At 28.5% G+C, this 25,952-nt stretch overlaps 6 protein-coding genes across 11 annotated transcripts; 2 read left to right on the top strand and 4 right to left on the bottom strand.

Moving 5' to 3' along the window:
* The first annotated feature begins 885 nt into the window (after window positions 1-885).
* Window positions 886-4,613, top strand: LOC117236574 (WASH complex subunit 4). The gene has a single exon (XM_033499655.1). It carries the CDS (start codon window positions 1,194-1,196, stop codon window positions 4,449-4,451), a length of 3,258 nt encoding a protein of 1,085 aa, XP_033355546.1. The 5' UTR covers window positions 886-1,193; the 3' UTR covers window positions 4,452-4,613.
* An 872-nt stretch (window positions 4,614-5,485) lies between these two features.
* Window positions 5,486-7,599, bottom strand: LOC117236579 (CUE domain-containing protein 1). Of its 4 annotated transcripts, none has more exons than XM_033499664.1 (5): window positions 7,229-7,366; window positions 6,782-6,927; window positions 6,279-6,654; window positions 6,093-6,191; window positions 5,486-6,001 (listed from the first exon to the last, which is right to left on the bottom strand). In XM_033499664.1, the coding sequence occupies exons 2-5, from the start codon at window positions 6,899-6,901 to the stop codon at window positions 5,865-5,867; spliced, it is 732 nt and encodes a 243-aa protein (XP_033355555.1). In that variant the 5' UTR covers window positions 6,902-6,927; window positions 7,229-7,366; the 3' UTR covers window positions 5,486-5,864. The 4 variants fall into 4 exon arrangements, with proteins under 4 accessions (XP_033355555.1, XP_033355557.1, XP_033355556.1 ...); XM_033499666.1 differs by lacking the exon at window positions 7,229-7,366 and adding an exon at window positions 7,529-7,599 and having other exon boundaries at window positions 5,537-6,001; XM_033499665.1 differs by having other exon boundaries at window positions 5,537-6,001; window positions 7,173-7,261.
* A 21-nt stretch (window positions 7,600-7,620) lies between these two features.
* LOC117236577 (protein-lysine N-methyltransferase EEF2KMT) lies at window positions 7,621-9,430 on the top strand. Of its 3 annotated transcripts, XM_033499660.1 has the most exons (6): window positions 7,880-8,050; window positions 8,132-8,275; window positions 8,345-8,375; window positions 8,451-8,524; window positions 8,596-9,091; window positions 9,163-9,430. In XM_033499660.1, exons 1-6 carry the CDS (start codon window positions 7,958-7,960, stop codon window positions 9,261-9,263), a joined length of 939 nt encoding a protein of 312 aa, XP_033355551.1. In that variant the 5' UTR covers window positions 7,880-7,957; the 3' UTR covers window positions 9,264-9,430. The 3 variants fall into 3 exon arrangements, with proteins under 3 accessions (XP_033355552.1, XP_033355551.1, XP_033355550.1); XM_033499661.1 differs by lacking the exon at window positions 7,880-8,050 and adding an exon at window positions 7,621-7,707 and having other exon boundaries at window positions 8,345-8,524; XM_033499659.1 differs by having other exon boundaries at window positions 7,883-8,050; window positions 8,345-8,524.
* Window positions 9,431-10,278: 848 nt separating this feature from the next.
* On the bottom strand, window positions 10,279-12,368 carry LOC117236578 (geranylgeranyl transferase type-2 subunit beta). The gene is made up of 6 exons (XM_033499662.1): window positions 12,215-12,368; window positions 11,838-11,942; window positions 11,350-11,706; window positions 10,998-11,142; window positions 10,687-10,862; window positions 10,279-10,586 (listed from the first exon to the last, which is right to left on the bottom strand). Exons 1-6 carry the CDS (start codon window positions 12,215-12,217, stop codon window positions 10,368-10,370), a joined length of 1,005 nt encoding a protein of 334 aa, XP_033355553.1. The 5' UTR covers window positions 12,218-12,368; the 3' UTR covers window positions 10,279-10,367.
* Window positions 12,369-12,588: 220 nt separating this feature from the next.
* On the bottom strand, window positions 12,589-16,685 carry LOC117236576 (WD repeat-containing protein 43). The gene is given in 8 exon segments (XM_033499658.1): window positions 12,589-12,721; window positions 12,919-13,137; window positions 13,351-13,595; window positions 13,699-14,005; window positions 14,113-14,554; window positions 14,966-15,460; window positions 16,390-16,628; window positions 16,631-16,685. Coding segments are annotated over 7 exon segments (1,974 nt in total). The 5' UTR covers window positions 16,671-16,685; the 3' UTR covers window positions 12,589-12,721; window positions 12,919-12,931.
* A 1,737-nt stretch (window positions 16,686-18,422) lies between these two features.
* LOC117236575 (hexamerin-like) lies at window positions 18,423-22,275 on the bottom strand. Its single transcript, XM_033499656.1, has 6 exons — window positions 21,990-22,275; window positions 20,657-20,993; window positions 20,180-20,583; window positions 19,701-20,017; window positions 19,205-19,557; window positions 18,423-18,912 (listed from the first exon to the last, which is right to left on the bottom strand). The coding sequence occupies exons 1-6, from the start codon at window positions 22,206-22,208 to the stop codon at window positions 18,509-18,511; spliced, it is 2,034 nt and encodes a 677-aa protein (XP_033355547.1). The 5' UTR covers window positions 22,209-22,275; the 3' UTR covers window positions 18,423-18,508.
* Window positions 22,276-25,952: the final 3,677 nt, after the last annotated feature.

Below are 25,952 nucleotides of genomic sequence, written 5' to 3'. Positions count from 1 at the left end.
ATATATAATATATAATAATACAATATATAATATATTTAATATAAATAAAAATTTTACTTGTGAAATGAATTTTCAGCAAAATAATTTTATATTTTATATTTCAAAACTGTAAATGCACTGATATATATTATAAACGGGTGTAGACCTGTAGCTCCTTCTAGCGTGAATATCTTGTACTATAATAGGGTAAAACCTAGTGCGCCGCATTTAACTGCATAACAGCGTGGCAACGAACAAAAGATTATTTAACAATTTATTGATTAAATATCAAAATTATTAATCAGTAATAATTGCGATCACTTCCAAATTTCGAATTTACTTTTGTTACCATAGGAAGAAACATTGTCAAGATATAAATCGATCGCTTTCTAATATTATAAACTCCAATCAAATTAATGTTTATCAGTATTAGTTAATGGCAACTTATGTTATTGGATAATAAACAAATCGTAGATTGTCATGTAAAATTCGAGTAGATAAATAGGTTATTCTGTGATCCAAGAAACTAAAATCGTTGAATCGTAAAATCGTTAGAACCGTCACGCTGAGCAAAGAATCTAAGTAAATTTCATTAAAGCGTAAATTTTTGCTACAAATTAAAAAACTTTTTAAATTGAAAAATTCAATCTATTATAATTCAATCTTAAATATAAATTATTGTTCACGTTAATTTTCCTCGGTATGCATTTTTTCATTTAAACGTCGAGTTAGGTTTTCGAATTGTTTGAAGTTAAAATGCGAGCAGAATGCTGAAGCACTTCACGTGCTGCAACCACGCGAGATTCTTCAAAATTTTGGAAAATTCACACAATACGTCAATGCATAAATGCAACCCTATTTTCCCTAGATTTTGATCACGTGGTTTTATTTACTTATGACTCAACTCGTTGGTCAGACGATACAGTATAGTCTGTATAGTGCAGTACTATCAGTTATCAACCTTTCATGATATCCACTTTCCAATTTTGTTTTTTGTAAATATGTAAGAAATGATAGTGTCATAATAGTAGTTAAAAGTAATTATAAAAAGTACTGCTTGAAAGTGATGCTGGAAAAGTATAGGATGGTACTAAAACATATGTGAATTATCAAAAGATATGTCACAAATTTGACAAATATATTTTACATGTCATTTATTTGAAATCAGTATTTTAACATATTTCGATTGACATTAACAAATATAGGAAGTAATAATGATAGAATCATCAGCATGGAATTCGAAAAAGGACGAGACCATATACAAAGCGGCAGGTTCGATACATTTACGAAAATATGGACAGTTTTTTGAGAATTTAGCTAAGCAAACATGGAAAAAAGATTCTACATTAGAATATTTCATGGAAGGTCCTCTTCGGCTTGTATACAAACCTGTTGAGGATATCAGCTTGATAAATTTAATAGAAATGGAAAATAAATATTTATCAAAGCTACTTGCTGCAGTTGCAGGTACCTGCAGAGAAATTAGGCTTCTTGTGATGGAAGCTAAGATGTTCTATAAAAAATTGTTTACTCACGGTGAAAGAGGGGCAGAGAATAATCAGAATAATATCACATCTCTTTTGTCTGATCTGCAAGATCTATTTGTTTTTGTGAATAGGATATGGACAGTAGCACATTTGACAACGGAACAGTTATCTAGTCTAGCGGGTGACTCTAACGATATTTATTTACCTGTATTAATAGAACATTTTATTGATTTGTTTATAATCGTTTTGACATTGGATGAAATTATTGAATCCCAGCCTTCGTTGTTAGAACAGTGGAAAAAGTACAGAATGAATGTGCGTTCTATCATGCACAATCCATTGCAATTTGGCATAAGTGAATCTAAATTACATACACTGAATAAGTTATTAAAAGATTTACAAGAGAATTTATTAAAGAAAGTTTTATTTTCCAAGACAATTGAACGTATAATGGATGTGAATAAAGGACCTATAATGAGTGAACAGATTACCAATTATTTAAAAAATTTAATTGTAGACATAGAAAATAAACCAAATGATTATGTTTCATTGAATAAAAGTTGGATCAAAATAAATATTGGAATTGTTGTAACAACAAAATTATTTGGCACCTGTGATAAAAGATTAATTAAAAGAGTGCTTGAAAATAACAAAAAATTTTATGCTGTAAATTTAATTGGAAATGTCATATGGATTCCCAGTAAATTTTTAAGTGATTTTTTGCCAAAAGAAGCTGGTAATGCTGTTGGTCAACAAGTAGGAGAAAGAATACTATGTTTGAGGATACAAAAACTTTCCCAGACTGTGAATGGATTAATTCAGAAAGCAGTAACATGGTGCATTGAAATGCAAAGTATTTTAATGAAAACAAGTCTTCAGATTTCAGATATTGGGCAGAAACAAACTTTATTAATTGATTTAGTTGCATTGTTATCTCAGATTAAAGAAATTGTATCTTTTATAATAAATATGCATGCGATTCTTATTAAACCAATGAATCGTAACACTGTTCAATTAATTTGTAGATTAATAGAAGTACAAAAGTCTTTGCAGACTACATTTTACATATTGGGACCAGTTATAGTGCAATCACAAAGTCAAGTATTACAATACTTGAGTTATTATATTTTAATTACATTGGAAACTGCTCGGAAGAGTTTAATTCAGAAGGATAAAGGTTATAGCAGAGAAAAATTGGATGCATTGTCACTAGTGGGTTTAAGTATGAGATTATTAAATGGACCACCAAGTGCAGATAGAAGATTAATAATCAGATGTGCTCTAGCATGTGCTAGTCAATTAACAGATACTTTTAAGGAAGAGGACATGGTGAAATTGAGATTCTCATTGAACAATTACGATATTGTTGCTGAATTGTATAATATTATTACAGATATCTGTGATTACTCTATATTACTATATCATCAGAATATAATTCCGGCTTATTTTTCTTCTGTAATAGATAGTAATTTAAGTATAAATCACATAGTTCATTTGCTTAATGCATTTAACAGCACCATTAGTGAACAAGAAGGATTAAATTTAAAACAGAAAAGAATTATGCAATTAAGAGAAATGTTGACTAAGAATATATTAGAACCTGTTTGTCATGAAATTGAAACTAATCTAAGACTTCATGTCCATGCACATTTAAAATTGGATTCTACAAATCCATTCAATATTGGGGCAAAAGATGGTGGAAGAATCGTACGATCATTACCACTACCTTTAACAAATAGTATGATATACGCTAAAAGATTCATTGAACATTATCTTGATGATATGTTTTACAATCTCACTACAGTAGCACTACATGATTGGAGAACATATAGAATGATGCATGCTTTGGCACATTATAAATTAAATCTAGATACTGTACAAAACTATTTACCTACACAGACCTTGGAACAGGGCTTAGATGCTTTAGAAATTATGAGAAATATTCATGTATTTGTATCAAAATATTTATATAATTTAAACACTCAAACTTTCATTGAACATACTAGTAACAATAAACATTTAAATACCATTGGAATTCGACATATAGCAAATTCTATCAGAACACATGGAACTGGTATTATGAGTACAACAGTTAACTTTGTATATCAATTTCTTCGTATAAAATTACATACATTTTCACAATTCCTATTTGATGAACATATAAAGTCGAGATTAATGCGAGATATAAGGTTCATCAAGGTTCAAAGAGAAAATGGTAGAACGCCTTATACATATGAAAGAGCAGAAAAATTTCAGAAAGGGATCAGAAAATTAGGTATGACACCTGATGGTTTAAGTTATTTAGATCAATTTAGACAATTAATAACTCAAATTGGAAATGCATTGGGGTATGTACGATTAATTAGATCTGGTGGATTGCATGCTAGTTCAAATGCTATTTCATTTCTGCCAAACATCGATTCATCTGTACCATTTGAATTAATGTGTAAAAATTTACGTTATGGTGTAACAACTCAATCAGCAGCAAAGTGTTTAGAAAATAATATTGCAAATTTAATACGAAACTTTACAGAAGGAATACAATACTTCAAACTTCTTGTTGATGTATTTGCATCTGCTTTTCGAGATACTGAATCACATCATTTGCAACAATTTTATGCTATTGTACCTCCATTAACATTAAGTTTTATTGATAACTCAATATCGAATAAAGAAAAAATGTTTAAGAAAAATCAAACAGGTGCAGCTTTTACTGATGATGGTTTTGCAATGGGAATTGCTTACATAAATGCTCTTTTGAATCAGTCATCAGAATTGGATAGTTTACATTGGTTCAAAACAGTTGAACAGCATATAAATGCTGAACAGCAGGCTGCAGAAAGTAAAAATGTTCAAGGAGATGAAAAATTGCAACAAACAAGAGCATTAACATTAAAACGCTTAGGTGAAAGAAGTGCTGAATTCCAATTGCTCTATTATAGTTTATCTGGCGCTAGAGTATTCTTTAAACAGTCTGATATGTAATATTCCACAATCTGTAAAATGTATTATGGAATTAATTAATTACAATGTGATTGTTAAATATTTTTGTTTCATATTTCTTATTACTATTGTATAAAGAATGTCAAATTATATACTGTATAATACTATTATGTGCTTTATAAAAAATAGCTTTAAAACACTTTATATGCTATAAATTTACTTTATTTTCGTAATCCTTTTGTAACTTGTATTATATATATATATATATATATTACAATAATGAGAAAATAAAAATACAGGATAATATGTCAAATGAATCTTAACTTATTAAAGAGACACTAAAAATTACGTAATTTATTTTTAAATAGTTAGGTTCGGTATTCTTAAGCTTATATTTATGCCTGTGGCACATACCGTGTTTAATTACACTCATTTATATATATAAACGTCTTCTACACCAACATATATATATGTATAATTGCAATCCTTGATATTTATTACTCAATAAGTAGTATGGCTAGATGAACAGACTAGAATTTATTACACTTACAACTCTAAATAGATAGGAGTTTCTCAAAAATGTAATTATAAATATGAAAGCGTCATTATTAATCCGCATAGCAATATAAAAAGAAATCTATTTTTATATCAGCAAAAAATCACGTAAAAATCAAATATGAAGTCAAAAATTCGCCAATTCTAAAATGCTCTTTCTTTAAATGTTTACTTTAACATTATGGATAGAAATTTTTTACTATAATTCATTTGATACCTATAAATATAATTTATTTTATATTTTAACAATGTTTACCAATAACTATACAAACTTTTTTTAAATAAATATAAACTACAACAAAATTTTGTAGAAAAAACAACTACACATTCTAAATCATTGTCAACAATCAAATATAAATAATATACATAAATAATATCAACTATCTGTAAATACATTGTTTGTAAAGCTTCACAATGTCATGTTAAAAAAAAGAAAGAAAATATTTATAACAACATTCGACAGATCCTTATTTTAACAGTATGACTGTTGTAATTATTGTACTGTTACTATCTAGAATGTGTACTGGTTCACAGTACATTATTAAAATACGAAATATTTTGCAGTTTTGCAATTTTTTCTTAGATAATATTTAGGGCTATTATTCCTACATTTTATCTTTTGATCTTTCTGTGCTCTTGAATTAAACAGTTATTCAAGCAACTTAATAATATCATGTTAATTAAACTGCATAGAATATGAGTCTTACTAATTGTTTTCTAATTTAAATGATCCGCATTAATAAAACTATTTCCATCTAAATTTTCTTTGCAATTTGCCATTCAATTATTCATATTAATACAGATATGCCTCTTTCTCATTTCCGGATTGGATAAATTGCTGTAAGTACCAATTACTGAAAAATTGTTTTTTCTGGTAGAATGAAGGAAGTGTTATAATTTCTAAGATTGAAATCTAGACGACTCCTCTGGGTCCAATAAATCGTCACAGGAAGCTGTTGGGGGTAATAACTGTCTACCCCCTCGTTTTTTACTGCGTGTAAATACTTTAGTAAGTTGTGCAAACTTACGTCGAGATACTAGAATATAATTAAAATAATAAAAGTAAAACATAAATTCTATAATTTTTACATTCGTTATATTATAATAATATACAATTGCCAAAAATACCTTTGCCCATATTTTTTAGTCTTTCTTTAAAAAGATCTTCATCATCATGACCAATTTGATTGCCACACTTTTCAAGGCTTGTTCCTTGAATTTTTGTATCTATGATAAAGATAATGTAAATAATTGGAATTTTATGTCTTTTCCACATTGTTTGCACTATAAAAATTACAACTGCATATTACAAACCATTTTCTAAAGTTGACAAAAAGTCTTCATTCCAACGTAGTTCAGCCATAAATTCTTCATTTTGAAGAAATATAGCAATTCTTTCATCTTCTAACATCGAATTTTCTTGTAAACAGGAAGAATCTAAACTATCTTCACAAACTTGTTGAGGAAGGCGAAGGAATGTATCTGGTAATGGACCTAATAAAGCAGGTTGCCATTTACGTATACTTTTTAAGGATATTGTTGACTCTGCTTTCTGTGACTTAGAAGTACTTGGTGATTTTTCATTTTGCTCTAATTCACTTCTAATTTTTTCATTTTCATTATCTGTACTCATAGTAAGCAACTGATCGATTGTTGTATCTACGGCACCTTGGTTAGATCTTAACACAGCCTAAAAGTTTTGAAATAATTTCTTCATTTATTATGCATCATTATGCATCATTTCAAAACATACATTTAGACTGAAGACAGTTTCCAGTTACATAATGTAATTTAATACATTTATTAAATGAATTTACCTCAATCACATCATCATCCATTTGTGGAAACATGTTTTTGAAATCAGCCATTGCTTGATAAAATTCTAAAGTTGTTTGTTGTTGTTGTTGCTGCTGTTGCTGTTCCATAGCAGAGGCCATTATGTGGTGATTGTAGAATTGTTAATCTAAGTGAAACAATTAGCTTAATTAGTTACAGTTAGGAAGCTTTCAACAAAGATTTCGTAATATGACGTTATTTAATTTTACTTTGAAGATTCGATAAATCTAAAACGTTCCGAAAACATGAATAGACAAATCGTCATTCATAACGAGGGATATCGGTTTCTGATTATTACGTGAATGTCATGTTATTTGTTTGGGGAAATTAATTGCATCTTATTTTGCCTTTGTGTTATAATTAGTTATGCACCATTGAGTTATACGAAATATCCATGCACATAATTGAAAACCGAGACAAGACTGTACCCTGTCATTACGCATGCAAGGAAGGTGACCAACTGTCAAAAATTTGGTGAGTGAGACCTTTCTTATGAAAAGTAAACCTATTCCAGAATTGCAAAACCACAGAACGGTATCACGATTTATCTAGTGAATCGAACTTGATTTTTATTGGTGTATTCTGGACAATTTATGTAATATTTTTTCATTTTATTCCAACACGAAATATTTAATATTAACTATTTTTAAAATAGCATGCAATAAATATAAATAATTGCAGAAACGAACGAATGAAATATTATTTATATAGAAGTAAGGGATAGTAACTTTTTGCATTTTTAGGTTAAGTTGATTGAATTTTTGAACGAATGGTTCGATCAGGGTCATATAAATTATAAATAGATCTGAACCGTGATTCACATATATATTCATATAATAAAACCGAATGCATATTCATACATGTGGGTATGTTACAACTCTGAAGTTTAATATTTCAAAATAAAAAGGTAGGTAATGTTTTCACAAGTTCTCTTCCATATGTTGTTAATTGAATAAAAATTATTATGTTAAGAGCAAAAATCATTTCGAACACATATATCTTTTAGTTTCAGAAAATAAATATTTATGACAAAATAATTGTTTTTGTGTTATTTTATCTTATTTATGAAGCATCATAATTTAAAATTATGTGTGAAAAATTAATAAAATATTATTGATATAAATAAATATAAAATTTTATTAATTCATGTTTGAGACATGGACAATAAAATGAATTGTAACTCGTTTAACGTGGATAGTTTAATTAAACATTTCCTAAATTGTACACCAATAAATACAATAGACATTCTTGTATGTAAATTTTATAATCAATCTATAAATAATCTTTCAAAGATTTATAGAAATTTCACATTTCTATTTTAAAATTTGCAGAATTCAGAAGAAAATATTAATTGTTTAGTTAATTCAAAAAAGCAACAGGAGATCTTGGAAAGAACAGTAAATAGTGACTTAATTAAAAAATATCCAATTAAACGATCTTATCAGAGAGCATTTTTAAAATGGCTTATGAAAAAGGTATAAATAAATTAATATTTATAAAATAAATTCATTTCTAGAGTTAAAGATTTAATTTTTGTAATCTAGATTGAAGACGAAGGTGGTGAAATTTATGATGGTATTTATACAACATATTGTAATTTAATATCTTCCACTATAGAAGAATCTACTCATTATCGGCATTTTTTAATAGAAGATAATTGCATTAGTATAAAAGAAAGCACGAGTATTATATCAGAAGGTACAACAGGATTGTGTAGTTGGCAGGTATTTGGAAACTATGATTGTACAATATGATTTTTCGAATTTCCAGTTATAATATCATTCATAATTTGCAGGGAGCCATTGAGTTAAGTAAATGGTGCTTAGGAAATAAAGAAAAATTCTTTGGAAAAGTTATTTTAGAACTTGGTTGTGGTGTTGGCTTAACAGGATTATCCATTATTAAGACTTGTTTTCCTAAACAATATATATTTACAGATTGTCATAAAATTGTTCTTGAAATGGCTTTTGAAAACATTCAACTTAATTTAGTATGTAATGAAAGGAAAATAGAATCAGCACTAAAATATGATAGATTTAAATCGCAATTAAGGTGTAATTATACAGATGTTAAAATAGAAGAGCTAAGATGGGAAGATATTAATAAATATGTGAATGAACAATGGGTCTTACCAGATATAATAATTGGAGCTGATATTTTATATGATACCGATTCATTTTTAGGATTAGTAACGGGATTAAAAGGATTTTTATCTTATCCTAATAGATGTGCAATTATTGCAGTAACAATTCGCAATAAAGACACTGTTTTACGGTTTCTACATCAATTAGGTATATTTTTTACTCTTAGATATTATATTTTCTACCAAATACATATTAAAAATTAATATTCTTTTTTTTAGCATATTATGATCTCCTTTTTACAAAATATATACCACAGCAAACGGTACACCAAAAGTCAGCAAGTGAACCTGTTAAAATATTAAAGATTTTTCATCGATAAACTTAAGATAATAAATTTTTATTGATATAATGTTTTTAACAATAATTATTTTAAAATGATCTTACTGGATTTCAAAGGCAATTTGTTGAATACCTATTATATAGTAAATTTTACTTAATACTTGTTTTATATATTTACATTTGCAAATAAAGAATATTTACTATAAATGTATTTAAATATACTTCAACAACAGGGAAAAATGTATACAGTAATTATTTATATTTCAATGGAAATTATATAATAAAAATTATTTATTTGTAAACTTATTAATATCAAGCAGATATCTTTATTTATTTCTTCTACTTACCAGAGAGATTTTCTCTCAGTGTCACTCAGATTCACAAAAAAATTGTACAAATCCTGTTTTATTGAATGGAATGATATATTTAATTTACAACATTTAAAATACTCATAAAAAGATTGCGAGAATTGTCATGTATTGACTTCAACACAATTTTAAATGTAAATTAAAACCTGAAAAATATATAACGTAAAGATTTATATAAATATGAATATAATTGCCAATAACCATTGCTTTACATTTGAATGAAAAATAATGAGGGACTTATATGAAATGAAAGTTGTTTATGTTTGTATCAATAGTATGTGCTTCTTTTTTTAATAGCTCCTTTTTGGTCACCGATTTACTACCATATGTTATTGCGACTATCTCTCAAAAATCTCACGCCATAATAAATATTATTATGGATATAGTTTTCTAGTGCAACATCCTTATCGAATCATTAAGAGCAAAAGCAATATATATTCTTATTAATTTTTAATCTTTTTCTTTACTCATATTAAATTGTATTAATAAATTATAGTTTTATTTATATTATTTATATTATCATATTTGTTATATATTATTATACGTATTATATGTATAATCAATCTTTATCATTAATAATTACATTTTATAATAATATGTAACAATATACATATATATAATAATATGCTAGTAAATTGAAGTAAACGATATTGTGTTCCTTAAATAAAGCAATAAATAAAACAGTTGTTGCAAAAGATTAACATTATATTTTCTTCTGTTGCATTATTTCATAAATATTTAGGTTTAGTAAAAAGCTAATTTTTAGTAATTAATTGTCAATTACTTTGGTCGAGTCTTGCTGGTTTCAAATGTAACCTTTGAATTACATATTCAGGCATGCAATATGTCGGATTGATCTTTTTCAGAGGATAATCAGTATTTAAAAGGGAGAGTGCAGTTAAGCCAAAAAGAGTATGAAAAGGATCAGCAATATCTCCTGGACGATCACTAAATCCTCCTGATTCTGTATCTTGACATGCCAGTACAAATTTTACCTGTAAATTAATGTTGTAATAAAATTTGATTAACTTCGTCCATTTTTAATATAATATTAGTATTTTTTGCATTCTTTAACTTTTTTGAAGAAATACATACCAATTGTTCTTTATCAACCCAATGAAGGCGTCCTAAAATTGTTAGTGCAGAAAGGACCCACCAAGAATAACAAACATCAGGTAACTTTTCTGGTCTACCATTTAAACCCCCAGATGGAAGTTGTCTTTCACAAAGCCACCAACTTAATTGATCTGCATCTACTAAATGAAGATTACCTGGCAATATTTAACACTTTATGTTATTTAATTTGTAAAAAGAATTATATATATTTTTTCTCTTTCTTTTTATTTTATTATATTGATTTTGTTATATACTAGCTGAAGAATAATTAAAAATAAAATAAAAATTACCAGTTATTGATAAAAGCCCTATGGAGCAATAAATCATACCAGCATGACTTTCAGCTCCAGGTTTTGATCCAAATCCACCATCAAAATTCATACATTTCATCACAAATTCAACTGCCTTATCAACATCTATTGCATCCAGTCGATTCTAAAATAATATTATTATAGTCTAAGTTAATTCATAAGCTTACTATTTTTGTAACTTTAAGTATTATATTATTCTATTATCATAAAAAAATATACAAAAACAGAAATATAGATATAATTTAATACATTTTTGCACAGATTTAATATCTGTCAACATCTGTCTAATATCTATCAATAGATTAAATCTCTTATTACTATGTTTATTTACCAAAAGTGATAAAGTTGCCACAGCACAAAAAGAAAATCTTGTATCAACTTCACCCCAGATATCACCTGTGAAACTTCCATCTGGTTGTTGTCTTTCCTTTACATATTTTACAACTCTTTCTATGTCAATAGTATCTAATGCATTATAGATACAAAGTATTTGTACTGCACTCAGAGTGTAAAGAATATGTGGATCATGTTGTAAACTTGCAGCTATGCCACCACTGTCTGTTTGACATTGAGCAATAAATTCTAATACCTCATTTCGATTTGTCTCTTCAAGTTTACCCATAAGATCCAGTGCTGTTAAACCCCAGTACATTCCAGACATTCTCATATGTTCTGTCATACAATACATCTAAAATTTATTATTTCCATTAATTGTACATTAAACCTAATTTAATTATATATATGCAAGTAATCCTTATACTACTTATAATATAAAAAATATAATACATAAAATTTAAAATAATATTATAATATACTTACATATTCATCTTTATCAGTGCCATAAGAAAGTAAAAAGTTTGCATGCTTTTCCAATAGTAATTCAGGAACTGAAGCTGGAAGTTCGATGTCATGTTTTAGCACTGGCTAAAGCATAAATTAAAAAACATTGTTAGAGCATGTATGATGAAAATAGTAATAAATTTATATTTGTATAAATAATATCCTATTTTATTCTAAGTTTTTTTGTAAAAACTTATTCTAGGAACTGTATAAACCATATTCTATTTAATAAAAAAATCTATAAAATAAAATCATTGTAATAATATAATACGCAAAAAAAGGATAAATTAACCTAAGACAGAATTAATGTTTTAACCCAGAATAAATAATTTGTATTAAACTCTTCGTCCACTCACCATGTTACAAAGTTCTTTTTTAAGAAGTATGTAAATTACTATGTTTTATTAATTTTCATTCATTTAAGTCAATTTATAAAAACTTTTTACACTTCTTACACCTCTGATAAAAATATACCTCATCCTTCGTTGAAGAATAGCTTCATTTTCGGCCTAACCTCAAAATAGAAATTCTTAGTGATAACAAAAAGGCGCGGATTTTCAAAAAAAATTTTAAAAAGAGAAAAGATAAAAGATTATAATAAGTTTACGTAAAGTAATAACATTGAAGTTGTAGTTATATCTATTTTCCTTTTAAAAAGGTTTGTTTATTTTTAAGTAAATACTTATTGTTTATTTTTAACTTAAAATCAGAAGTATGAAATAATTTCTCATTTAGAATAGATAATATATATTTAATAATTTGAATAGTTTTTGTAGAAAAACGACATTTATTTAACAATTTCAATATTTCAATTGTTTTTTCTTTTTCGCCATATTCATTACATTCAGGAACTCCAATGTTCACTAAAACAAACAAGAACTGAATTTAGTAATGTCATTGTGTGGTAAACTGACCTATACTAATTTTTCAAATAGTGATTCTGATATAATATTGTAATAAAATAATTTAGTGAAGCATTTAAATTAATTCATGTAAACGGCAAAATATTTAATCGTAATTTAAAACCAATAATTTTTTATAATTTCGTTTTTTATTTTACCTCAAATTAATATTCAGCTGGATACAAATTCTTCATCATCATCAACATTATCATAATTAGAATTCGTACTTGTGACATCCTCATCATTCTCCTGTTCTTGATCACCTTGATCTTCTTGTTCATCTTCATTGTCCTCTTGATTTGACATTTCTTCCCATTTTTCATCTGATTCGCTTTCCAAATCTTCATCTTCAACTCCACCATCTTCATCTGATGAATCTATTTATATTTATTTATGTTTATTAATTTCAGCTTTAAATAAATACTATAAATGGTAAAAATAGTATAATATATCAAATAAGACGGGAAATTATGTATTATTAATTTTTATACAAAAAAAGATTTTATCCAAAACTTAATTTATAAATTGTATTTTGAAAAATAGTTTTAAAACATCGATTGCAACAAAATAATATTTTTATAGATACAAACCTGTATCTTGGTAGACAAGGCAGTTTTCGCTAATGTCTTTGTCGTGCTCTTCCATTGTTTGAGAAATTTGACCAGTGATAAGAGATACTCGACCCTTAAGTTTCGAGAGCTCTGTTAAAAGAGTTAGTTTAGCATCCATTAAACTTAAAATTGGCCCAAATAATTCCACAAGGTCTGCTTGTGATAATAAATGTCCCGCGTGAGTTGTTAATAATGCTTCCAACCATCGTACAGCAATTTTGCTTCTATAATATAATCAATTAATAAAAATTAAGCACGATTTTTAGGCTTCTATAGTTAATGATTTTAAATATACTACAAAAATTAGTTAACGTTTGATAATCTTACGTGTATGTTTTACCCTGCAGTAGGATGGTAAGTTCTTTAAGAAGAGGACCAATTGCTTGAATTGGTAACTTGGCAATAGTATTCCTAATAATAGTCTCATTTTTCGTGAGAAAAATGTTGTTCAAAATAGCTTTATCTTTACTATTTAAGCCTTGTACCAAAAGTTGTGCTCTACTATTACCCGTGCTCGTGATTTTGCCTGTAGGATTGCTTTCAGCACTTAAGCTCAAGTTTTCCAATCTATCTTTTAATAATAATTGTGACCCACCACTGCTTCTAATCTTTTTTTGTGTAGTTTCAATTATTCCTACAACAGATAAATCAAAATTAAATTACAAATTTGTTGAAAATACAAAATAATTGATTTACTGTTGTGTATAAATGTTGCTCTGTTTAAATATCAAAGATGAATACCTGGTGTAAGATATTCAACATCATCTTCAATTATAGTGGACTTCACTTTAGAAATTTCTTCTTTTCTGTCTTTGCTTTTTTTATATTCTGAACGTACTAGATACTGTACTTTATCAGAAAAATCTGGTGTCACTTTTTCAAATATAGGATTAAGGTATGTTCCATATGCTAATAATAATTTTTCATCTTCTGTCAATATTCCATTTAAGATAGAAATTTGTTGAACACTATCTTTTTGGCTTATATCAGAAGCGACTGCAATATTTAAACTTGGCTTCAAAGGTTTTGACCGACCATTTGGTTGGTATTGAAATAGATGTGCTTGGCCAGACCTTGTTACTACTAACACTATCACTTGAAAGTTTTCAGAAATGTGTGTAGAAACACTTATTGGATCATCTTGCAAAGCTAAACTTGCCACAGCAGTTCTTTCATTTCTTTGCTGAAAATATTTTCTTAATTAGTAGATATAATAGTATATTTAATTAAAACTGAATAAAATTTTGAAAAGGACACATATAATACTTCTCTTTTTCTAGAAATTAATTTGGGAGCTCTAATAAAATCATATTTAAAGTCCATTATCAGAACTTTTTAAAAATTAACTAGATTTATATTTTATATTGTTAACAATAATTTTTTTTTTATTTAAGTATATGGGGAAGTTACCAATGCACCACAATGATTAAATGATTCTTTCTTAGCATACTCTCCTTATAATGCAGGGAAAGGACAGAAAATGTATACCTTTATAAAGAATTGTCAATTCTCATATAATAATGTGTTATGGTTAATAAGTACAGCATATTAAAAAAAATTAATGAAAATAAGAAGTTTAAAAAATGCATCTTACTTCATCCAATGCCCAAACATTCAGGTAACCATCCCCACAAGCACCACTGATAACATAATTGTTACCAGATGTCATTTGAACAGTATGAAGACATGACACTTCATTAGCATGGCCTGTGAATGTCCTTACTAACTGCTTAGTATCTAGATTCCACCATTTAATAACCCTTTCTCCTGATAACAAACTCTTTCCATCTGGTGAAACTGCTAATGATACAGTTTTTCCTTTGCCTGATTTCCATTTACATCTTACACCATTTTCTTGCAAATTCCACTGAATAATGTGGTGATCATTTGCTGCAGAAAATAAACCAACATTTTCAGACCAAGTCACTGCAGTAACAATACCAGAATGACCATTTAATTGTGCAGTAACTAAGGAAGTTGTTGTATCATAAAGTGTGACTCTTCCATTTGTTGAACCCATGGCAACAATGCCCTTTTGATTGGATTCTTCTGAAATTGATTTCTTTCTGCGTTTTTTCCATGGTGAAGGCTAAAAATAAAATAAAACAACTATTTTCAATTATATACTCAAAAGACTTTATTAATCAAATTAATTTTATTATTATAAATTAAAATAAATTAGTATTATTGTAAAATATTCTATGTTTTCTATTTGATAACTAATACTAATTATACCAATTTATCTTATGTTAAATATACTATTAATCTATAAGTAAATATACTATTACATTAAATATACTATAATTTGGTTCTCATACTATTCATTAATATTTAATAACTTATGAAGTAACGTATATTTCTAATATCCAAAGTTGATTGAAAAAGGAATGGTATCAATCTATTTTAAATTTTTATATCATACTGTTATACTCAAGAAATTGAAATTTTACAATAACATAAACATTTATACTATGTACAATTATAACACAAAGATCTTAAAAATGATTTATTTAATATTTCGTTTATATTACAAAACAAAATACCTTTATAAATAAAGATATTACATCTACACAATATATAGTAAAATATTATGAGAATAATAATAAATTTATTACGTATTCTGATATAAATGTAATAAAGAAATGAACAAAGATTATAACCTCAAATACCATTTAATTAAAGAAATATAACTTAATAATAAAGGCAAGTGAAAAGGAAAAATTCATGAAATAAAAGATATTCACAACTTAAAATATTTTTGTGAAAGTCTTATTTCAGTGTTTATTTTGGTATAAAATTTGTAAAAAATTGCGAAACGCATGGAAAGCATAACCTCTAAAAGTGCTGTGAAGTATGATTAATTAAAGATTATAAACATTCATGATTCATGATATGACTTAAAAGATAGGTTGAGTTCGGAAAAAGTTTTATTTTATCATAATATACAGAATAAATCTACGAAAGAATAAGAAAATCTAACATTTGTACGAATATAGAGTAAAGGAGCACATGGTTTACCGATGTATTTGTTGTTCGAGAACTGACGTAAAGCCAAGCCAAAACACAACATGGTGAAGAAAGATGAGAATTAGAAACATATTCTTGTTTCAAACGGCCAGTGCCAGTATCCCAAATTTTTAATTTTCCATCATTACCGCAATGTGCAAAATATTCACCGTCGGAAGAAAAAGCGTAATTAGCGGTAGTCACCATTTTTGAACTATTGCTACTACCAGAGTGGAAATGAGAGTGCTCACGCCCGTAGTTTCAGTTGTTTCACAGTACAGGTGCTGCACCATGCGGCCAAGTGCTGAGTTTAATTGACATTAACATGTACAAGAACCTGTAAAATTAGGGATCTGTCCTTTTTGGTTGGAACTTAGCATATACAAGAATCTATGTATTTAAGCTTAAAGTTTCTACCTTAAACTTAAGTAACTTAAATTCTTCTGGAGAATGTTCATAATTAGTAGTTTAGAATAGTCTTGGAAAATTGATAGCGAAACTATCATGAAAAGAGAAATTAATTTAATTGAAAGTAATTTATCATTGTTTACTTTGCTATTAATTGATGTACAGCTTATAAAATTTTTATTTTGTAATACTGGACAGGAAATTCCTCTTTGCTAATACATATAAGTTTCACGTGGTGAGACCCGGGAAATCATTTTTATTTGACATATAATTACTAATTGTATTATATTATATGATACAATTATGAATTATATAGCAAATAATGTGAGCTAATTGGTTGCTATCGCGATTATGTTTTCATTCCTTCAGTGATTCTAGGAGCATCCGAAGGAGAGCTTTCCGTTAAAGCTGAGGCAGATTTGTCCCTGAGAAGACATCAACAAAGAAGACCGGAAGTCTCAAAAGTCAAGAGCAAGGGCGAAGAGCAGTTAAGATTTTGTCAACGGTAGAAATTTATTTATTTTCTTTGTTTTTTGTTAACAAATTATTATAATCTGACATTTTGTATTATTTCTAATACTGCTTTATATGTTTCATCGCCCAAAAATGTAATAAACAATTAATTCCTCTTTCCTCGGCAACTTACAATAGTTTCATTATTGCACAATGTTGTCATTTTTATACTTTTCTATCGAATAGAATAGTAGATATGAACTTTTCCGTAGAACCGTACGATTAAATAGGTTCTTGTAGCTTGGGACTCAATAGGTTCTTATCTATGCTAGTGTACAATCACACAGGGCAGATCCCTAATTTTATAGGTTCTTGTATATGCTAACGTGAATTAAACTCAGTACTTGACCGCATGGTGCAGCACTACTTCGTGAACAACCAGGTCCATAAGCGTGAACTTTAATTTCCTCTCTGTTACTAACCAGCTATTCAACTACTACAAAGTAAAGTTAGCTACGAAGTACACAATTATTCGGTTTCCCTTATATACCTAATTTCAATTTGTGCTTAAAAACTTGCTTTAAAAAATTTTAAACACTTTGCGTCTTATGTATTAATACAACCACATATGTATTACGTGTTGGGAGAATTTTTTTTAGATAAAAAATATTCCTACATGTTTCAAGTTGAAATATAACCACTATGCGAGTAGTAAGAAAATTTTAAATGCTACATCCCCCACCATCAAAATTTCTAGGAATTGCTGGAACTTTGTATACGACATATCTTAACATAATCTTGAAATAACATGATCTATAATTTTAATCTATAATTTTTATCTAATTATGTACATCATACATTAATAAGTTAACTTATAACCTTAATAACTATTTTAATAACATAACCTACGGCTCTACTATCGATTTTTTTTAAGAATTTGAGTTTAATTGAATTATTTTATTTTTGTTATATTTTTCTAAAAAGCAATATAAATCTAACTATTTCTCTTAGTTTAATTAGCAAATGATCTGACAACGTTTATATAAATTCCAAAACATTATTCAATATATTTTTTTCTTCCATATGACATCACTTAAAAATTTGTGATTACTTTAATATTAAATGTAGAATATTAGTTTTTAGGAGTATCCAAATATATGAAAAGAAGAATAAAATAAAACGTATTGGAAGATAAAGAAAGTAACGTTTATTGCAAAATTATGAATATTATAAAAATAAATGTGAGAGATACAAGAGAAAGAGAAAGTTATTAGTAAGTAATGTTTATGTCGAATTCCTCCTTGTGATAAATAAGAATGTCTTTGAATAACATGTTAGGTCCATCATAGTTGAAATTATCAAGAGGTTTATCTAGTGGAAAACCAAATGGTCTGTTGTCAAATTTATAATCACCCCATATTCTAGAAGTGAATTGGTATTCCGTAGAAACTGGGCTAACATATAAGAACAGTTGGAATGGCATCCCTTCTTTTTTACCCTTTGGTAATAACAGTCTTTCTGGGAATCCAAAGATTCTTTCATAGTAATTGAATGTTTTGTCACTATAGAGAGATGCTTCGAGTTTGCTATAGAAAACTTCACTTGGTTCTTGGTCATTGATTGTAAAGAAGCATTCCTGACTATTACGTGTAATTTTGTTCAGACCAGCATTCACTGTTGAAAATTTGTGAAGAATATTAGTTATATATCTAAATATTAATCATAACAAAAATGTATACATTAAGGATTAAGGGTAATAGTAAATTAAGATAATTTTATTAATTATAATGACTTTCTAAAAATGATTTGAAAAACATAAAACCTCTTTGTTAATCTAAAAAAAGTCTGTATTTACTTAATACCTTTTAATTTGAAAATATATGAAAATAATAGAATATTTTTAGAAAAGGAAATAAGGGGGAGTCAAATTAATAATTAACTAATAAATAAAATTGAATAAACTTACAGTCAAGGATCCAGTTGTCAATTTCATAGAAGTATTTAAGATTTTCTGGAAGTTCATATAGTTTATGGTGTGAACTATATTTGGGTCCAAGGAAAATTCTGATAGCTGCTTTCATTGCTTTATCAGAATTGATGGTAATGTGGAAATTAAATGGTTTGTGATTTAGACGAGGCTGTCTAATTTTAATTAATGGCAATTTGTCATCTTTTTGTGCATCCATAAACAACCCATTGCTGATTGTTGTATCAAATTGCTCAAAATATGTAATGAGTTTATCAATAGAGAAAGATTCAATTTTCAAATTAGGATAGATGAGTTCATCTTTGTTGTATGGCGTCTGATGCATTTTGTACCTAAAAATAAACGTTTTTTTAATTAAAGTCACAATGTAACTTTGTTACAATGTAACAATGTAAATAAATATGAATAAATAAAAGCAAATGTTTAGAATTAAGCTAACTATGTTTAAAAACAAACTAAACTAAACTAGAATTACCTGTAATAAAGGTCCACTATTCTCTTATAGAGACGATAGAAGGCAGGGTCTCTTAAAGAAGTAGAAAAGATTTCCAAGGCACTGGGAAGGATTTTATACTTGCTTGATGGTTCTAGATTGTAACCAAGGATTTTCCTGCCAAGGGCATCAATACTGCCATAGAATCGTTGGTTAAAGGAATCTTCGTTGCCTTCAATTATATTTCCAAGAATGTTCAAACCATCCTCGTTATAGATGTAATACTTCGTAGTACCATTGCCGAATACATAACCAGTATCAATTGCAGACATTATTCTCGATTCTTTGTCTTTGATGTCCTGTAACAAGTGAAATTATATTAACCCTTGGAAGGTGAGCGGCTCGATCGACTACATGCAGTGCTACGGATCGTTCGGACGCAACACGCAATTTATAACACACATGTGAGATTTTAAAGAAATTCAAAATTAAACATTTCAAACTTGTTAGTTTTTTCTTACCGTAATGTATTTGTATTTGTAGCTAGGGAAGTTACTCCATTCTGGTCTCTGAGGGAATGGTAATCCATTTTGGTATGTCATAGTAGGATAATAACCAGCATAGAATGGTTTCTCCCAGTCAAAGTCTTCGAGATTAGGTAATTCATTCGTAAGTCTTTCTAAATAGTATCTGTTCATTATTTGTTGATGCCCATACAAGTATTCTGCTCCGCGATAATCTTGAAAACCAAATTCCGAGGATGACATCCAAAATGGGAATGATTGTCGGAAGAAGAAGTAGTAGGCATTTAAGCCGATATCTTCCATGAAGTAATTCAACTTATTTTCCAAGTAGTATTCACGATTCATGTACCAACCGGAATAGTTTGCCCGGAATATGTATGTCTTGTATTCTCCACTTGTTTCTAAAGTGAAATAGTTTGCAATTATGTTAAATAGTACGACGAAAATAAAAAGAAAGAAACTAGAAACAATTACCACGGAGGTCAGAAAGTGATGCGTGATGGCTTTTTTGCAGGACTTCCGAGTTAAAGAAAAGGTATGGACAGACTTCGTATGGGGGTGGCAATTGAATGAACTTAGTGTCTTGTCTTCTGATTACTGCATTGTAGAAGGCTATAATATATTCGCCCTCGTTTATGTTGTTTCTTGCCCAAAGAGCTGTTTTGTAGAATGTTTCGAAGTCGTTTGCATAATAAAACAACCTGAACAGGGCTACCATTTCTTTAAGGAGATATGGATAGTAAAGTGAGAACACTTCTCCTCGCGGAAGCATACTGTTCTTGTACATGTAAAGGAATTCCTTTACCGCGGCCTGAAAATTCATCAAGAATATTCACTTCACACAGGGTTGGATATTATTAGATTTTTGTTCAAATAATTATTTAAAAATTTGTATTTGTTTGTTATGTGCTCGTTATTTTGTTAACGTTAATTGTTATCGTTAATTTGTTCTTTATTTACTTTGTCATTTTATTTTACTACGTTGAATGCCATTGGCGGTCCACGCTGGATTTTTTTATTTGGACATTGTAGTTATTTTTTTATGTAAAACAAAACTTGGTCACGAAAAGTTTTAGAATGTAATCAATTAATATGCAGACACGACTATTGTGATTATGAGCAATATAATCATGATAGCCGTGTCTCATTACATTGTTAATGAGATTTCAAAATATGTACTTTTGAACTATTGAAAATACGAAAAAATGTTTCCTATGAAATTTGTTTGATTTCGAAGGGAACATATTCTGATGTTATTAGATTCTCTGTAGGTAAACGCGTAAATGTTATGTGAAGAGCAACTTCGTTTTCTTTTTTTAATATATCAAAGAATATATGATTCCATAGAAAAAAACAAAGTTGTTTTTCACACAACCCTTATGCGCGTATCTACAGAAAATTGAATAACATTAGAATATGTCCTCCCGAGGTCGAACAAATTTCATAGGAAACATTTTTTTGCATTTTCAATAGTTAACGATACAATAGCGTGTATAGTGCATACGAATAAATCGGACATACTGTATACATAGAAAGTTTTTACAAGTGTTTGAATACTTCCATGAGTCATTATGTATGTTACATTTTATCATTATTTATTATTCGTGCCCTCTTGCTCTGCTACTTAAGGATCACTTCCGATCACATCCTACGTATGTTATACTAAAATATACAAATTTAAATACCAAGTGACATAAAAATCAGTGAACCAACAGAATTGCGTCTATCATATTTTTAGCCGTTGTGTAGCTAGCAAGGCAATCATCATCAATAACCAATATTTTTTTTTTAATTGATAATTACTAACCGGATTGGAGTACAAGTTGATGTTCGCTTCGATGTCCCATTTTTGACCCTCTTCGTACCACGTGTAGTTGATCTCGGCTGGTTGGCTGACGTGATAGAGGAGATTGTAGACCTTCTTCTGTTTCAACAAGAAATCCTTATCAGCGGTTTTCGTGTTGTAATATTCTGCATTGACGAAACTGCAGGCCAGTAGCCCCAGCAGCCACAGCCGTGGAAACATTTTTGAAAAGTGAAAACCGCGGAATCCCAGAGCGCGGATGCTCAGCGCGCAGCTACTCTTATACTCCGTCATCCCCTCCCTCGATTAATTCTTACTTATTGCTCCATTAGATATTTTACATAAATTCTTATCTAATCTTGATGAAAATTTCTTTTGCGACACCCTCCACCGGAATAGTTCCAATGAATAAAAAAAATAATCTGTGCAGAATTTCAGCTCGTTTGGATAGAGAAAAGACGTGCCTCTGAGCCCTTAAGCGACAAAATAATTATTTAAATTTTTAAATGCATATAAAGTCGATTTTATTCGATTATCTGATATAATGTAATATAACATATCCTATGTAATAATATATTTCTAATATAACATACCTAATATAATATAACAAAAGCACGTCAGACAAAAATTGTAGATGTATGAAAGGAGAGCATCTTTGATGTTCTACTGCCTTTTTCTCGCGCGACGAACGGTTTTCGAAAAAAATGAAAAAGAAAGTCTGGAAGAAATCGTTAAGATTTTGTTCGAAATTTTGGAAATTTGAACGTGCCTCGATCAATTTTTATCAGAAAAGGCTAAGGAAAAATGCGTAATTTTTTATTTCGAGCGTTGGAAGGTTCTCTTTTTTTTTTTAATTACAATGTACTTCATCGTAATAAAGTTGTAGGATATGGCAGCAGTAAATACTGTTTGTTCATTGACGATTTAACTTCGATCAAAATTCGTGTTTTGAATAATTTTATCTTGCCGATTACAGATTATGTGTTAATTTTGGGTCAATCTAAATTAAGAAGAATAAAACATGCATGCGATATCGCTGGTGTGGATTAATTAACTGGGAGACAAATTTTCAATTGATTCATTACCTATGTAACAGGAAGTATATTATTATATAATATAAGCATAATTGAGAATTTCTCGATATGGAGTAAGATAGCGATTATTATGTTTACTGCAATTCGATATTATGTGACAGGATAGTATGACAAAAATCGATAGCGTAGAACAAATACTTTTACTTTAGCTGCATTGTTGTTTTAATTATTCAAGCTTAATTAAAAGTTTTGTAATTTGCATGAATGTTCGATCAGAAAATATCAATCGCTGTAATTTCGGCGTTTTACCCAAGGCAACCTTTCTTTTATCAATATGTTGTATATTTAAATGCAAGAAAATGAAAAAGTAAATATCTAGATGTCGGTGCAGGCACGAAATCTGTTTCACACTTTGACAATGAGACGAGCAATGCGGATATTTCGTTTTGCTAAAAGAAATTCGTGCAATTTTTATTCGACTGATGCATACAATACATTTTATGTATTCTACAGATGCATAATAAGACAAGGAATGAAATATAAAACAGGAGAGAAACTATCATGTCGATTATGCTACATCCGAGAAATACAGAATAGAAAATATATACTAAGCGACTACGCAATATATATAGGAATCATACCAATCACACTGGGAAGTAAAGAATGGACAGAAATAACAACAGCAACCGAAAATGAAATATGGTAACTGGTAAACATCACAAAGGGAAGCATGAAGTTGAGTTTTCTGCATAAGCAAATAAAGAAATCGAAGAAAAACGAATAAGGATGAAACACAAAAGACTGACATATTGTAACCTCTACAGCAAAATTAAGATATAGATATATTTATTATTAAATGAATACAGAAGTAAGATTTAGCTTTGAGGAATAAATTAAGATAGAAACAAAATGCAATAAGCTAGGAGATACGTGAAAAAATTGTAATAGGCATCAGCCTTTAATACAACGAACGAATACAATACAATGCTCCACAGATTTTATTGCGCTTTCTTACATGGACTAGGGATAAAAACAAAAGAACATCTTAAACCTATCGATTAAATCTATCGATCGTATCTAGAACTATCTTCTAGTTACTATTTATTGTAACTAGCGCATCTGCATATGAATGGCGAGCCCGAACTCACGTTGTCATTTTCAACAGGGATCGTTGTTAATTATGTTTTTAATTCATATAAATTAATTTTACATCATATACATATAAATTGAGAATCAAAATTTATAATAAGTTTTTTTCAAGAAATATTTAATGCACATATTTCCAATACTCATTATTTCAAAGTTCAAACAACTAAGAAATTATATTTTTTCTGTCTGTCTTTATAGACTTAACTAGATAGAAATATTTGCTTACTGATGTTCTATGATAAATTACAAAAAATTTAAGATGGAAACAAATCTAATTTTACACTATTTTCCTTATCAGAACAAACTTTGCCTCTCAGTTCACGATGATAGCGATTACGCCTGTTATAATATCCACTTTAAAATTTGTAAAAATTAATAATAAATTTATAACAACTGGTCTATGGATTTTTACGCATTTATAGGAATTCTGAAAGTGCAAAATTGCACAGAATGCATATAATTTGAAAAAATATATAAAGTATCCAAGTATAATGTTTCCTAGAATACTTGGTGAATAAAACATTTTTCTACCGGAGTTCTACTTTTTTATATACATATATTCTCAAAAATATGAATTCGCATAAAAATCTGCTTTCTAGTAATAATTTTCATATTATATCTAGTTAATTTAGTAACCGAAAAATGATGTATTATATCGTACAGAGTACCAAAAAAAAAAAAAAAAACAGAGAGAAATTGGTACGAAGAACACGAAATAATACAGAAATTAAAAAAGGCGCTCTTGAACTTCGGTACAATTAGAAAGCAGTTGCGCATGCGCGCACGTATCGGTACGCATTTCTATTAACGCAAGTTGCAAATATACGTAAGCAAGAGAAATACGTATGCAAGAAAACTTGTATATACAGGGTGAGTTTTATCTACATTGAACTTTTAGCATGCAATAAGTACTTTCACGTAATCGCGTTTAATTACACGAATGTATAAAAATACGTTATCGTTTGATTAGCATTATCGTATGATTCGTATGGAACACTTGCTCTCACTTTCTTCTCTTATTAGTCTGGATAGTTCCTTTAATAATAATTCACGAAGATAATATTGTCTCAACGATAATTGGATATGATTTATGCCGGAAATGAAGTTCTCTTGTCTGCACAGCTGTTGTTTTGCCGTGTGAACAGACGTTTGATAGTTCGATAATTAGATTGGTCAATAGTCTGGTCTTTTAATTGCTGTTTAATATCTCGACAATTTTGCTAATGTCTCTACGTCTTATCTCTGTTATACTTAATGTAATGTTTCAACTGAATAAGATCAACTTTTGAAATTGATTTTTATTTTCTTTTAATTTTAAAGGCATTACGCCTTTGACATGATCGTTGTGTGGTTATAAGTACATATGCATGGCTTAGTATGGTTAGGTTTGTTTACTCATAGTGGTTCTAATTACTGCATTTAAATTAATCGTTGTGATAACTATTTTTCTGTTTCTCTAAGGCTTTTATAGGATAAGCTGATTTCCGTCTCTAAACGAAACATTAGTTTAACGATATAATTTTATCACTTACCGTTGAATGATATCGATCAATGATAATTATTAAATATCGTATCATGCAAAGTTTAATTATTAAACATTGAAGAAGAGAAGTTTAAATATACGTAATAAACGCTTATATTATTCTAGTTCAAGTCATAAAAAATGTGATCTTTTTTGACCACGTTTAGTTATTATTATTATTATTATTGCTTAGTCCGTGCCTTTCGGCTTTGGACGAACTTTCGGTTTTACATCTCTTATGTCTATTTCTCTTTTTATATG

The sequence above is a fragment of the Bombus vosnesenskii genome, unplaced genomic scaffold, assembly GCF_011952255.1.
Source record: "Bombus vosnesenskii isolate JDL3184/JDL3185 unplaced genomic scaffold, Bvos_JDL3184-5_v1.1 scf7180000013349, whole genome shotgun sequence".
Lineage (NCBI taxonomy): Eukaryota > Metazoa > Arthropoda > Insecta > Hymenoptera > Apidae > Bombus > Bombus vosnesenskii.
This window is presented reverse-complemented; position numbering and strand designations above follow the sequence as displayed.